Source organism: Poromitra crassiceps, assembly GCF_964638095.1.
Source record: "Poromitra crassiceps genome assembly, chromosome: 15".
In the NCBI taxonomy this organism is placed as follows: domain Eukaryota; kingdom Metazoa; phylum Chordata; class Actinopteri; order Beryciformes; family Melamphaidae; genus Poromitra; species Poromitra crassiceps.
The window spans coordinates 31,259,513-31,275,557 of record NC_139634.1 but is presented as its reverse complement, the minus strand read 5'-3'; the positions used below and the strand labels follow the sequence as shown (position 1 = coordinate 31,275,557).

At 42.6% G+C, this 16,045-nt stretch overlaps 1 protein-coding gene across 1 annotated transcript; it reads left to right on the top strand.

Annotated features, from left to right (window-relative positions):
- The first annotated feature begins 88 nt into the window (after nt 1-88).
- LOC310790559 (UDP-N-acetylglucosamine transferase subunit ALG13) lies at nt 89-7,955 on the top strand. Its single transcript, XM_083652261.1, has 4 exons — nt 89-241; nt 2,145-2,307; nt 5,618-5,756; nt 5,879-7,955. The coding sequence occupies exons 1-4, from the start codon at nt 161-163 to the stop codon at nt 6,003-6,005; spliced, it is 510 nt and encodes a 169-aa protein (XP_083508387.1). The 5' UTR covers nt 89-160; the 3' UTR covers nt 6,006-7,955.
- Nucleotides 7,956-16,045: the final 8,090 nt, after the last annotated feature.

The following is a 16,045-nucleotide window of genomic DNA, read 5'->3' as shown; positions in this document are numbered from 1 at the left end:
GTGTGTTTTTTCGGGTGTTGGAACAGTTGCGTCCTAAACCAGGAAGCTGACGTGCTGCCTGCCTGCATGGATCATCATGGATCGCATGACGTGCTGCAGGCAGACGGATGAAGAGCTGCATGAAGTTTGCCCGCAAACTGACAGCCTGCTCTGAGAGACAATGAAGACAGTATTCGTTACTGTCGGGACAACCAGTTTCGATGAGCTTATCCAGGGCATCACGTCTCCTGATGCCGTTCAAGTAAGTACAGTACACGCACCACCATGATGTGCCCATCCAAATTCATTTTACCTGTCGTTAGCTTGGTAGCTAGCAACGCTAGCTTCCGATGTTTCTGTCCGTGGTCAGCCCATGGCACACAAATCAAACATCCTTAAACAACTGCCAACCTTATTGTTAGAAGTGGTTGGAGAATGTTTGACTGAACATGTCGAATCTGACCGAACAAGGACGGGCAGCCATGGCACACCAAACAAACATCTGTGTTTGTTGTAGAATGCTTGATTGGTGTGCCATGGGCTTAATGGCAAACCTATCAATAAACACTTGTTCCAAAAACAAGTAAACTGAGACCAAGCCTGTGATGTCGTCAGGTAGCCTCAACGCGAGACTCTTCAGTCAATAGGCTCGTTTGAGATGAGCAAGTTCTGCGCAGATTCGACCAGCGCCTTGTTGCCCCGTTGCATGATGAAAAGTTGTCCGACTTGCGCCGACTGCGTGAGCCACGGGACTCTAGTGAGAGCGAGGCGGGCGCAGATTTGGAGCGAGGCGCCCAACTGCGCCAGACTGCGGTTGACAGAGGATGACGAGAAACGCATCAAGCTGAGCGGCCATTGGTTCAACACAGGTGCATCACAAACCCACAGTGAAGTGTACAAACTTAAATTTGATATCTATTCCAAGCTGTCACTCCATATTTTACATAAATACCACCTGTAATGCTTACATAAAAAAAAAAAAAAAAAAAAAAAAAAAAAAAAATCTGAAGGGCTGGGTCTGAGCAGTGAGTGTGGGTTGCCCTAATGCATGTTTTAATTTGTTTACAAACTGCTGTTAAACAAAACTGTAGAAGAAGAAAAGCAGCAGTGAGTGTGCTGTCGGGGGTGTTCCACTTGTTGATGCTTTGCCTGACTGCACTCGTCTGCTTTCCAGGCAAGGCGGCAGTCAACTCAAACAAGCCTATTCTTCCTTCAGAGTCTCTGATGCGTGGGCCCTACTGCCACTGCAACGCCTGCTAAGTGGCTGCACGCTATACACGCTATCAATCACAATAAAACTGTACCTACCTCCGAGCCAATGTTGTTATCCAATATGACGGTGCCCAGGCACTCCCAAATAGTACGTAGTTTCCAATACCGAGCACTTTTTCACATGGCGGACCCGATGCTCAAAATTGTAAACTGCACTACACCCTCCCAACCACTGAGCACCGAACCGATATATCCGGCGCTTTGGAGCACATAAAAACTTCGGCACTACACGGAGTACAGTAGTAGAGTCACTTATGGGAGCCAGGCTAGCCATTGTTAGCAATAACAGTTGATAACATGGCATTTCACGGCATTTTGAGCATACAAACACTGCAGCAACGTGTCCACGCAGATAGAAGTTAGGCAGTGCTGTGTGTACAGCTGATTTAGTGAGACACAAACAAAACAGAAGTGCTAAACAACATTACTACGATTATAACTACTGTTGTTGCGCGGCGCAGCCATCTTGGATTTTTGAGGTCGGGGCTGCTGAGGCTCCTACAAGTTTGGAATGGGAAATACCAGCTCTGGTGACGTCACCGTCCCAGCTCATGACCTTTGAAGTCGTAAGATTACCAGTTCGCAGTTATAAAGGAATGCACGATAGGTAGCGTTAAGCTTGTTGGAGTACAAAATTGCTGGCGTCCTTGGGCCCGCAACAACAATCTCTCATTCAGTTTACCTGCTAAGGTTACACACTGAACTCTTAGTACTGTAGTTTCTAGCTTTGGAGTTCGTGTTCACAAAAATGGACTTTGGTCTTTGAAAATGGGAATAACATGAATTGTTCAACCGAGTGGTGTTCCTCTCAAGAGAACTTAGCCGGTGCTAGTCATAATACACAAAGTCTAGATTTGACAACATTATTGCTAACTCACTTTTTCTCCCAGCAGGCTTTAAAAGCTCATGGATATGAGCGTTTGGTTCTTCAGGTTGGAAGAGGCTCTCTGCTCCCAAGTGCAGTGAGTTGTCCACATCTCACACTGGAGGCCTTCCGATTTAAAGACTCCATAGCAGAGGACATGAAGCGTGCTGATCTTGTCATCAGCCATGCAGGTGTGTAAAATATCAAGACAAAATCCACCTGTTGCTGCTCCTTCTCAAACAGGTTCAAGGTGTTGACTCTTTTTGGACTGCAGTGGTTAAACTCTAATTTAACATGCCTCCTTTTTTGTCACACTCATCATTTCTGTGTGCCAAAACGTTAGCCAACAAATAGTTTTCATGTGTGGTGCCTGGCCAGATGACATGCCTGAAATTAAAAGCAACTAGACGGACACTTGGAGAGCGCAGACCTCCACCAAGGACAACTATAGTGCAGTCTGCTATCAAATTCTGTGAGTCTGATGCGGTCCTAAATTTAACGGGTTCTTCCTTGGCCCATGCTACACCCTTCCAGCAAGTTTCATGCAGATTGGCCCAGTAGTTTTTCCATAATCCTGCTGACAGACAAACAAACAACAAATGGCACCAAAAAGACAATGTCGTTGGCTGATGTAAATGAAAACCAAACAACACACATGAACATGAACATATATCAGCAAGCAATATGCAAAATAAGCAAATTATCCAGAAAAGAGGTGATGATTAGTGCAGCAGAGGCTCGGTGACAGGGCAACATTAAGGCAGATACACATTAAGCCGTGTAGCAGAGTATTGGCAACATTTAAAGGAACAGCTCACCCTAAAATCCAGAATACATATATTCCCTCTCACCTGTAGTGCTATTTACCCATATATATCTTTGTTTTTTTTTGTTTTTTGTTTTTGTTTTGGAGATATCTGCCACAGAGTGTCTGCCTTCTCTCCATTACAATGGAAATGGATGGCACTCTGCTTGTGGTGCCCAAAGTGCCAAAGAAATACATTTGAAAAACTCAATAGCAATGTCTCTTTCCAGAAATCATGACCCGGTTACTCAGGATAATCCACAGACCTTGTTATGAGCAGTTTCATGGAGGAACTATTTTCTTTTGACCGAACTAAACCCGCTTGCTGCTAGCTAGATCCTATGAGACTGCAATAGACAATAGTTCCTAAATGAAACTGCGCACAACAAAGTCTGCATTATCTTGAGTAACCGGGTCATGATTTCTGGAAAAGAGACAATGCTGTTGAGTTTTTCAAATGTTTTTTTTTTGGTGCTTCGAGCACTACAAGCCGAGTGCCATCCAGTTCCATTGTATTCAAGAGATGGCAGACATCTCTGCGGCCGATATCTCCAAAACTCAGGGAACTATACCAAAACGATATAGATGGATAAATAGCACTAGTACAGGTGAGAGGAAAAATATCTACTTTGGATTTTAGGGTGAGCTGTCCCCTTAAGCAGATAGCAAAACACAAGGATAGGCAAGCTTACTTGCGTATGGTAGTGTGTTGTGTCTGATGACTTTCACTTCTGAATGTCAACACTAACTTCTTTGGTCGTCAGAATGAGGCTGGTAGCATTGATTGAGAATCCCATTCACAAAATCAAATCCCAATGTAGATGACGAGAGAGAGAGAGAGAGAGAGAGAGAGAGAGAGAGAGAGAGAGAGAGAGAGAGAGAGAGAGAGAGAGAGAGAGAGAGAGAGAGAGAGAGAGAGAGAGAGAGAGAGAGAGAGAGAGAGAGAGAGAGAGAGAGAGAGAGAGAGAACAAACAACACACATTTAATTTGTGGGATGAAAAGTCTTTCCTGACTGACAAAAGTTCTGCTTTTTTCAATTGAATGCATATGCTTTCACCTGAGAAGTCGTGGGTTTGTTTACACGGCACTGCTAAAATCCTGAGCGGTTACTTCAAGCTGTTCAACTTTCGTCCCACAAATTTGTTCCAAAGTTAAGATAATTGTACAACATTTAAAATATTCTATCGAAAGGTAAAGAAAAAAAAGTGAGAGATGCCAATAACTTTCACTAACACCAGAGGAATCTTTTTTGTTTTAAGTTGGTCCTGTTGCACTTTTTTGAGCCCCACCAGAACGTTGGCGGAGATTTAGCTTGTCTCGGGAGGATCTTGTTTGTCTTCCACATCGGACGCCTGAACACTGAAGCTCTTTGATGTGGCGACTGTAGGTGACTAAGGTTTTGCAGCTGTAAACACGTGTGGTGAGATAGATAGCTCAGTAAGAGGACAGCGTGGGTGCAGAGACGCAGGTTCTTGTTTTGGAAGACGCGGTGTCTCAGTTTGGCAGAGGCGGCTGCGGCGTGCCTCATCCTGTTTTGTATTTCATGGTCAACGCCTGTGCAGTCCGCCAAACAGTCCATGACATTTGAAAGACTGAACTATTGTCAGTGAGTTATGGCTCATGATAGAGACAGGAGGGGGGTGGGGGCGGGGCTTGGGGGGCTGGACTTCTATTGGCAGACCACCTGTCTTAGTGATATTAAGAGACTGCCCCATTCATTCCAGTTCCAGATAGATTTCACTGAGGTCAGAGGTGCAGGGAGTATTGTTAGAGCAGAGGTTGTGCAGTCCTCAGGAGCCTTTCTTCGCTGATTGCAGGTTGATTCTGGTTTTAGTTTAGTTTATTAAGTTTGTCAGCGATTGTGTGCAAGGGAAAACTCTGAGCAAAGATGCTTTGCACCAGAATATTATAGCTATTAGCCGTTTTCTGCAGTGGATTCTGCAGAAAGGTGCCGCATCCTCAGGCCTCCCAAAGCTGGCAAACGCACCGACCACGACCAGTAATGAAACAATAAAAAAAAAAAAACTATTTGATTATCAATGAGCTGAGAACCCCTAATTGACTAGGGAAAGATTGTAATGTATTAAGTTACAAGTGTTTCCATGGACAGCGATAATCAGATACGACCCGATTAAGGCAGTAGTCTGAATAAGAAACTGCATTGTAAACAGCATTTTCTGCTTATATTATTACCTTAACCCAAATAAGGTAAGCACTAAGCATAATCACATTAAGACAGTATTGTGATTTTAGTTGCATTATTGAGGGGCTTTTTGTGACGAGCAGCAATCCAACTACTTTACAATGCTTGCTCCATCTTCCAGTGACTGCAAACTTGTTAACAGTACAGAGGAAAAGATGACTGACACCAGACAAAAAGACACCCCAACATCTTTGGCGTGAATCTGAACTACCACCTAACTAACTAACTAACTAACCACCACCATGCTCAAGATTTTTGAGGTTTTTCAACAAAGGCTGTCTGTGTGCTCCATTGACCTCTCCTTTGTTCTGTTAATCAGACTTTACTTTCGTAGCGTGCCGTGAATGTGAAATATCAATAGATCTATAAGCAAACCATGTGAGCAACTGAATCTGAATATTGCCTCATTTAGATTGAGGCCAGTACTCGAGTTATTGCTGTCCTTGTAAACAAAATCAGTGATGAACAATGCTGCTCTTCTTCTTTTCCCAGGAGCTGGTAGTTGTTTAGAAGCCCTCGGTGCAGGCAAGCCTCTGCTGGTGGTAGTCAATGACAGGTTGATGGACAACCACCAGCTGGAGTTGGCCAGACAGCTACATGTGGACTCCCACTCGCTGTACTGCACTTGCAGGTGTGTGTGTGTGTTTCTCGACGAAACTGGTGTGTGTATACATGAATCAGATATAGTTTCTGCTCTGAGTGTTTTCAGTGAAACGGTGATAACAAGTCCTTTTCTCTTCACAAATGTTTCAGCACCCTGACAGAGACGCTGAGAACTATGGATCTTTCTGTTCTGTTGCCCTTCTTGCCTGGACAGCCGAAGACTTTCGCCAACTTTCTAGACAAGGCCCTTGGTGTGTCCCGAGAAACTTTCGATTGATCCGGACTGCCCATTTTTAGTCAAACTGACGGCCGGTGAATTGGAGAATATCTTTTGTAGATTTTTGGCCAGCGCACGCAGAGCGGAGCTGGCGTTACAAGAGGCTTTGTCGCAATGAATCTAAGCACGACTTTACGCACCAGAGTTCTGTTGAGTGACATCTGCTCCACACCAATCAGAGGATTGGTGAGAGCTGCGGGACTCAGCCAATCGGCTCTACTCCTGTTGAGTGATGTCTGCTGCACGCCAATCCGATGAAGCCCTTCAGCCTTTGGGTGGGACTCAGCCAAGAAATGCGGACTGGATTGGAACAGGTGCAAGCAAAACACTAATGAGGGTTTCCAAATTCCAATCATGGAAGTTGGAAACCCTCATTAGTGTTTTGCTTGCACCTGTGTTTACCCTGGCTTCTCGACACAAAATGGCCCCCGTGAGAAGGGTCTATTGCCAGTTGTGGCACTTTTGACAGTACAGGTGCATTTTAAAGGGGGACTGACCCCCCCCCCCCCCCCCCCCCCCCACACACACACACACACATTTCTTGCGAAACGGTATTCTACTTGATTTGAAAACTCTGCAGGCAAGATGGCTGCCTATACTCTCTTCTTTAGCTGGCAGAATTCCTCCCCCATAAACTAACATATCTTGGCCAATAAGTATGTAACATACAAAATAAAACAACCTGTAATGTCTTCATTTGATGTAGAATGCAGAGGACATGTAACTGTTTAGTTAAACTTGCATTCCAGGAATATTGTTCTAAAGATAACGTAAATGGGCCGCTCGAGACTGTTTCGTCCTGAAACCCACTCGCTTTGCGCCAGACACAATCGATTTGGGGGTGGAACACGCCAGGATTGGCCAACGCCAACGCCCAGAACTGTCAAATCAAATCATCAACAGAGACGCTATGGCCCGCCTCCCAGTATTCTCAGTGTATCCGAGATAGATATAATAGAAAACGTTATGAATATAGCCACGTTATAAACAACATACTAACGCTGGTGATCCGTATGGAAACTGTTACTCGAAATGGTTAAAAGTTCTATCAATTTGGTCATTCAGTGGCGTTTTACTGCCATGTAACATAACTAACTAGCGGCTAATATTAGCCACAGTAGGCGATTACCCAGGGATGCATTGCTCTTAAAGGGCTTGCGCCACGTGAACTACAGTAATCACATGGGGAAAAAAACTATTTTTCACATGAGTGGGGCATGCGCAAATACCACCGTGACGTCACGATGTACCAAATCTCCCATTCATTTGAGGGCACAAAAAAAAGCAGGTTTGAACCCATAGAGGGAACTTATGCTGCTGAAAATGATTCAAATGGTACAATGGTAACAGTTTGGTCTCAAATGTGGAAATTTTGACCAGAATTCTTCACACACCACCCCCAAAGTCATATATATTGGTTAAAAGCTGAAGAAAGTGTTTTGGGGGTAAGTTACACTTTTAAGTTCTTTGAAGTAGAAGTACAAATTAGCAGCACAAAAAAGAGAAAAAGGAAAATCTCTAATATTTATAGCAAAATGTTTAAGGGGACAGCATAGGCTATTTCATGATGATCTTGTGATTTTGGGATACTGCTAACTGGGAGAGATGTAATTAGAACAATAGAAGTGGAAGACAATCCACCATGAGGCTATACTGAGGGGTGGGGTCCTTTTTAATGCGACAAATACACATCTTTTATATTTTTACAATAAATACACACACTTTTCACAAAGTTATTGTGTATGAATGGATTATAATAAAACATTTTCTTAAATTCAAGTACAGAGCCCTCCACACTAACAATGCCGCTGCCTGCTACAACCAACAGGCTCGTCAACGCTTTTCCGCGCCGGCTATATGCTAGGTTTCAACCTAGCCTTGTTTTTATTGGTGCGGCACGATACTTGGTTTAATGTAATTATGAGTCACAACAATGCATCACTGAGACTGTTGAACATTCAGATGTATTCTATTATGTAATTAATTCATAATATAAGACTCATTTGAAATCACTGTGTGGATGTTGTGAATTATTTGTAGACTCATTTCTAGATTCTGGGTCTTGGAATGGTTTTAGGCGAGTGTTCAAAACAAATCTTCCCCAGCTTGGGATATTTGTGTCAGAGTGCAATACAGTAATGGAGACAGGCGAAGGAACAGTTGCACTCTGAGATGAAAAACAAACACTGTCGGTTCAGTTGAACACAGACGAGTGGAGGAGGCAGAGACAAAGGACCATGTAGTCATCACACCACTGATGGAAATCTGCGTTCCTTCCTAAGCTGATTTCATGGAGATTCCGCTTTCTTGGAGCTCTGACTGACACCCGTCTGTACTAAACATGGAGGTAAGCCACTGTGTTGTTGGTACATATATTTTGGCTGTTCCGGTTCTCACTTGCTGTACTTTGATTTTTCATACACTCAATACATCTCATTCCTGTGGCACAGAGGTTGAGCGGTTTCTTGCCAACATCAACTCCCCTCTGATCCTTCTGCTTCATTACATGAGAGCTAAGCTTGGCATTCCTGATTATTAAGGTCGGGGGGAAACAGCCAAGGTGGGATCTGGGCGCAGGTTGCGTCATTTTGACAGACATGCAAAAGACAAATTCTGTGCTAAAATGACAAACAACCTTCAGATGTTTGTCATTGTAAAAAATATATATTTGGTTAACACGACCTCTGGATTTTACCACAGCATTTTCGAGAGAAAAAAGTATAGACTCATAAAATAATCCCTCTCAATCATCACTTATGACCCACCCAACTGTGTTGCGGTGTATTCTTATTCTCTTATTTTGCTGTGGTGGGGATGTTTCTGGGCTGCCCCTAGTAGCCAATAACAGCATGCAGAGTATTCAACCCGTTGTCATTCCCAGGTCATCAAATACCGGAACATTGTCACGCCGCTCGGCATCTGATAGCGACGCACGTGGCACCCTTTAGCGTCTGTATGATCCAAAGCACGTGGCACCCTTTAGCGTTTGATCCAAAGCACGTGGCACCCTTTAGCGTTTGTATGATTCAAAGCACGTGGCACCCTTTAGCGTTTGTATGAAAGTGCCAGTATTTGGCAACCTAAGATGAGAACTTCTCTATCTCTCTCCTCTGCTGTGTGCAGATTAGAGTGCTGCTGTGCTGTCGGCAGGGTGGGAATTACAAAGGGGCCATGGAGGCCATGGCCTTCCATGGCCTCTGATGCCCTGCGATCCCTAAGGCCACCTTGACAGTCCCCTGCTACCAGCCTGCTACTGTCACTTGCTTTAAAAGTGTCAGCCGCCTCAGTTTGATATAGCCTACCCTATATGCACAGGATGTGTAATAATTGGTTCATTTTAGTATACATTTCAGAAAAATTGCTCTTCACAATGTCAATAGAGCAATGACCTTTGTGCTCTGACATGTGGCCTTGTGCCCCTAAAAACAATCGTGACGTCGAAGGCCAAATGACAACATTCCCACCCTGGCTGTCGGTGTGTCTGTTTGACGGACACACACACATGCAGAGATGCCACAGCAGAGTGCATTCAAACAAAATCCAGCGATATGACACCTCGCTGGCTTGTGCGGAGGTGTGAGTGTGTTTATTTGTGCTTTAGAATGTGACTGCTGTGAAACAATCGGAAAACAACGTTTACTTCCTGATTCACTGGCTTTGTTCTAGCTCGCTCGACCACCGCTCACTCTCTCTCACTCGTGGAGCTGGCTGGGGAGGGGCCAACTTTGAATGCTGTGTGTTTGCAAACGGCAACCGACAATTCTTGCATAGTATGCCTTTAACATCAACGTTATAGGCAGTTTCACTGGAATTCTCTTGCTAGGGAACAGTTTGAAACCTAGCTTACTTGCTGCAACACTGCAACAGGAAATATACTAGAGGGCATTAGAATGTTTGTTAAGTTGAAATGGTCTATAAGCAGCATATTGAGTTGTTCGCCTCCATATTCTCTTATGTTGCCTTAACACAAACCACATGTCTGTCCCTCTTTAGTTTCCACTGGTGCCATTATCAAGTTCAAGTTATTTATTGTCATATAAACAGAAGAGTTGCCTGGAACAATTAAATTATCAGTATTCTGTCCTCTCTGATGCCAAAAGAAACTAAAATAAGAAAGTATGTACACTAGTATGACTAGCATGAATGTAACACAAACACATTTAAATGACAGTAATGCTAAAAGAAGTGTGCAATGCCTAATATGTACCTGTAGATCTAGATAGTGTGCGGGTGTAAATGTAAAAAAATTAAAATTTATGTAAACCAGAGGTCATTTGACCAACTGAAGGTTGACATCATGGAATGTAAACTGAATAATATCTAACCTGTGCCACAAGTCGTGACTTATAAGTTCCACCCATTTCTACTCCAAAAACAAGTACAGTATGGTGTAAAAAAAAAGTATGTGTGTGGGGGGAGGGGGGCGCTGACTGACTTGCACAAAGACCTGAAGAGATTTGCTGCATGTTATTGAGGCACGTTGTACCAAGTCTTGCCACAAGGGTGAGATGATGTTTAAAGTTGTGGCCTTGTGGGCTGACAACACTTGCCCTCCCTGTCCGTCCCACAGTGCAATGCAGCATTCCATCTTCTTCCCGTCCAAACTGGCAAGAGCACATGTTGACATGTGGTGGCCTTGCATTGTGGGACAAGTAGTGACTGCAAAACAACTAGTCCAGATCTTTATGTACCTGGCTTAGTTTTCAAGAGAGAACTTCTATGTGATACCATGTTGTTCATATTCAGAACGTAGGATCCTATGCACCATGAATACCTTCTTCTACTAAACCCATATCGCTTTAGAGCAGTAGGAGACGAGGAGTGTTTTAAAATGTCATCTTGGTGTAGATAACAGGCGTCACCATCTGCCTCCGTGACGGAAGGCTGTTGTGGATTTAACCTGTGGAAGGAGGGTGTATCTGTCTTACCAGCCTGTAAACAAGGGTGTGAAACTGGGACAGAAGCTCAGATACTGCTGTTTATTTTGAAGACCCACATCACTGTTATTTTTAACCATGTTCAGCTGTATGGAGCAAAAATGGGCCCAAATAAGAGGGTTATACATGTCAAATGTCTTTGAATCTGCAATATGAAAAAGGGGAAAAAAACATTACAATTTAAGGAAAACAGTCAACGGCATTACCTCATAATCCTGTTGACTGGTCAAAGGGACTGTCTTCATGTTTGGGTCACAATAGCTTCACTTGGTAGAGTTATGTTACACAGGATCAGGAAATGATGGGTGACATGTTGCTTGTAGCCTAATTTACAGTTCCAGCTCCAAACGGTGTTTCCAGTCAGCAGAAAACATTTTTGTCCACCGGTCTCTGTGGGCCGGAAAATCTGAAATATTTACCAGTCACTTGCATTCATTTACCAATTAACTAGGTTTTTCCCAATAGAATAGGACGTCTAAAGAAAGCCTGGTAACCTGCCAAACTGACTGAGTACATAAACGTTCCCAATTTTACCAGCATTTACTTGTGGTATTTCCCATCCTGCCTGTAGTTTATTAGGCAAGCATAATGCAAAGCATACAGTACATGCGAGCATAGAAACCCAAGTAAGAAGAGGAGTAAACCAAACAAAGGCTGACACTGACAGTCTTCCTTCTTATTCAGGAAAGTCCCTCCCTCTTTGGTTTCTTTCATGAATTTCTGTGGAACCTGAGGATTCACACTTACTAACCCTAACCATACCCAGTAGGTGTCATATTATTTGGTTTAAAGCGAACAGAAGAGAACCAGTGACATTACACAAATAGTGAATAGTTCAACAGTTCCCTCTTGCCTCTGCTTTGCCTAAAGAAACATGGCCAGCTCCACTTTGTAATGTCCAACACGGTGTTGAATCTCCTTAATGTTGCAACAAGAATAAAACTAATATATCCAGCAGCATTCCTATAGTGTCTAACTTGTTATTGCTGTTTGGGCCAGATGCATGTTATAGTTTGCTCTTCAGTCAATCAAATACATATCTCACAGCTCCAATCCACACATTATGACCACATTTGAAGAGAGCGAAAAATGAACCTTTTTAGATTCGAATTCTATGGTGAGACCAAATAACTGTTACCTTATTATCTTAATCGAGGAAACATGAAATTTACTTTTAGCTAAATGAGAAAAGTTGCAGAAATTAAGGGGTTAAGACATTTGGCATGCGAATATCATAATGCTAAGATGTGGCACTCACAAAATGATTTCTTGAAGTGTCATTCAATTTCACATAAAACTAGTCTTCTGGTAAGACATTTATGTTTTCTTATGTTCAGACATAGGTTTATAGATGTTTTTTTATTTACCTTGACAGTTTCGACAAGTCACTCTCGTCTTCTTCAGAAGCAGTCGCACTGACAGCTGGGTATGACGTGTCAACCAGTTGCTTTTCAGCAATTCTGAAGAAGACAAGAGGGACTCGCCGAAACTGTCAAGGTAAATAAAAAAACATCTATAAACCTATGTCTGAACACAAGAAAACATAAACGTCTACGGTAATTATAAATGAAGACATGATGAACATCATTGAACTAGTCTTCTGGTATCCAGCCAGTCGTTATTAAGGATCTTGGTGACATTTTGCATTTAAAGCAGGTATTTTAGGAAATGTCCCAACCAAGTTCAGCTGTAAGGATGCAGCATACTCTCGCTTCATCACTAGACAAGCTGTCTGGTTTGGGCTGGTTCCTCCCTGCTACTCTTGGTATGTTTCACATGACGATTCTAGGCATGGGATGTAAATCTAATAAAGGCTTGTTTGGAAGTTGGAACCGAGTCACTTCTTTCCTCCATAGCTTCTCTTGCAGCTCCATTTTTTCATTCCGACATGTACTGTCTTATACATCAAAGTAGTTGTAAACATTTCAAAACATGATACTCTGGCAGCAGCTCCTTAATGTGGCCTGAATCTAACAGATAGATGTACAAACTGCTGTAATGTACATGTAGAATAGTCCTGTCTCCCCCTGGAACTGCACAAGGCACAATAAGTGGCTATGGGTGAATTTAGAGAGGCATAAACGATTCTTTGAACGGAATCTGTTTTTAGCTGGCTATAAGAACATCAGATTTGTGCCCAAGAGGGTTAATTGAATTGTTTCCCCCAAAATATAACATGTTTCTCCCTACACATCAATTCATTGGTGGATGTCTTGACTCCAAAATACAGGATTAATTTACAGGCAATAAGGGCTGCTCAGAGATTAAACTTCAAGTCTGAACTTGATATTTCAATTCATGAAAGGTTAATGATATAGATAGATTATGTGTAGCCTAATACTTTGTATTGTAGCATTATCTGATGTCCATGTTTTTGTGCGTTGTTTAGATTCAACTTTCATTACTGTACTTTCACAACTGAACTTTCCACTGAGCAAACCACTTCCTCTAGTCTTCACATCTCGACTTGTAGCAACTACAGTATCTTTTCCCCAAAGGGACACGAATAATCCTATTACACAGTAATGAACGCTTTAGATTACATAACAATGTCAGCAGTGGCTCACACATTGAGATTCTACACAAATAATATATGTCACACACTTAATGCACAACCTTAATGAACTGTATGTGTTGTATCCTCAGCAAGGAGACAGTAAAAGTCTGTAAGAAAGAACAAAAACCAAGACGGAATGTACTCTAAGTAAGTCTATTTAAATGACTATATTACTGTGTAACTGTCTTGTGGCTCTTGGGCCAAGACAGAAAAACATTCTGATAGCTAGGCCTAATTCAATGCAAATACCCAGAATTCTGATAACAAACAAAAGTCCTATTCATTAAGAAGACGAGAGAGGACTGAATAAGTCCATACAAAAAGACAAAACAAATGGGTCAGAGCAGAGGGTCAAACAAGCACTCTATCCAAATGGTCATTTATAGACATCACATGGCAAGAGAGACCGCAAGCAGCGACTTGTTTACTTCAGCAGCAGAAGGAATCAGGAAACTACCGTGAATGTCAATGATGCAACAGGGCTTTATTTTTGCATTTGGTAAGTTTGGACAGCTGTGTCTGAGAGCAAGAAGGTGAGAGTTCTTTTTTGCTACCTCACCACCCACACTTTTTCCACCTCGTTAGCTTCAACACATGATCTGTGTGTTTCTGATTTGATTCCTAGTACCCAAGCCATCTCTGGATATGGCTTTGGAAAATCTAATTAAATGTATCAGAGCCATGTATATAGAAGAGTCGCAACATCTCCATTCACTCCAATGGACTAGTTTTTTACTCTCGAGTTCCAGGAAGTAAGGTCCTGGATTAAGCAGCACTGTCGAGTTGCAGCAAAATGACTTTGAAAGTTTTTTTCTTTTTTTTATAGAATCAAATTGTACATTATCGGCTTTATTTTAGCATTCAAAAGTAGCGCAAGACTGTTCATTGGCTAATGAGTCGTGCATTTTGGTCCTCCGCTGATGCCACTCTCTCTCTAGAGGACACTACAATTTATAAAATGGCTCTCTCAAATCAAGCAATCTGATTGGCTCACAGCTGTGGTATATTTAGCATTATAAAACGGCTCTCTCAAATCAAGCAATCTGATTGGTTCACAGCCATTGTATAAATCCAATAACCCACTCCAATAACCCATGGCCATGGGTTATTGGTTGCCATGGCAACTCTCTTACTAAAAGCTATACGGCTCTGCTAAAAGTCTTTGGTTACCTCAAAAAAAACAAATGGCGGAGACAGCTGTCAGATCCTTGTGAATCGATCTTCGCTTATAACTTTACTAATACTTCGCAGAAAATTATGTTTTGTACAAGAATAGATGCGGGCTAATGTCTTCTTTGCAAAAAAAAGGCTGTTAACCCCGCATTTAACCCCGTAACGTTAGTTGGTGTCGGGCTTTGCAGAAAGCACTCAGCTTCTCAGCAAGCGCTGAGAATGCAGCGCTGCGCTCGAGCTGCCTGTCGGGGTTTCCAGAAAGCTCTCAGCTTCTCAGCAAGCGCCAGGATTGGCCAATGTCAACTTCAGTCTCCAGAACGATCCAATCAAATCACCCGCACGTCTATCTTCTTGCTAGAGGTCCCGCCTTACAGTAGTGTTTCAACTGACTCTATCAGAATACCATGCCAGTCGGACTTATAGTATTATTATAATATTTATATTATCATACTTGGAAACCATTTTATAAAAGCAATATAGCACTCGAGCAGCGTGTGTTGTGGCATATATCCCGCTGATCAGTTGTTATCCCACTCGGCCTGCTGCCTTGTGGGATAACAACTGATCAGCGGGATATATTTGCCACAACACACTAGCTCTCATGCTATATTGCTTAATTATACCAAACTAAATATACCACAGTTAGAGCCACTCACTCTGATGCTGGTCTGCATAGGGCCCTATCGGAAGGGGCGTGACTTTGGCTCTCTACTTTTCTAAAACTTGTAAATCTGTTAATGGTCACTGTGTGGACTTTATTGAGCCCCTTATGGGAGAGTTGATATGAAGGTGAGCTGTTTGGACATGAGCCAGAGGGGCTCAGGTCCAAACAGTGAGTTAAGCAATTTAAATCTGAGTTATACTTTCATATTGCCGTACTTGGTAACCATTTTATAAAAGCAATAGATCACTTCAGACCGTATTATATGCTTATACCACGGCCTGTCATGATCTATTGCTTAAATCACTCCCTACTGAGTCAAAGTTCTGTTTTGTGTGATTTACAACTCGAGTGTGATCCAGTTTGAGATAGTAGTTTAAGGGTAAGGTGCAACTATGGCCACTGAAAGAGTAGCACACCTTCAGATCTTTGACCCTCAGACCTTCAAACCCAGGCTACCAATATGTGAAGGTTGTAAACAAGGGAGATAATATTCTGGACTGGGGAACTCTGATGGTTAGGGCTCTGGTTAGGGTTACTTGCTTAATTCACTTGTAAGTCCAACAGTTCAACCACCATGAGATGGCGTCTGTAAGACTTTGCTACTTCCAAACAACACTAAGAAACTGGTTTTCTGTGAATAGACCCCTTTCACGGGGGCCATTTGTGTCGAAAAGGCAGAATAAACACAGGTGCGAGCAAAACACTAATG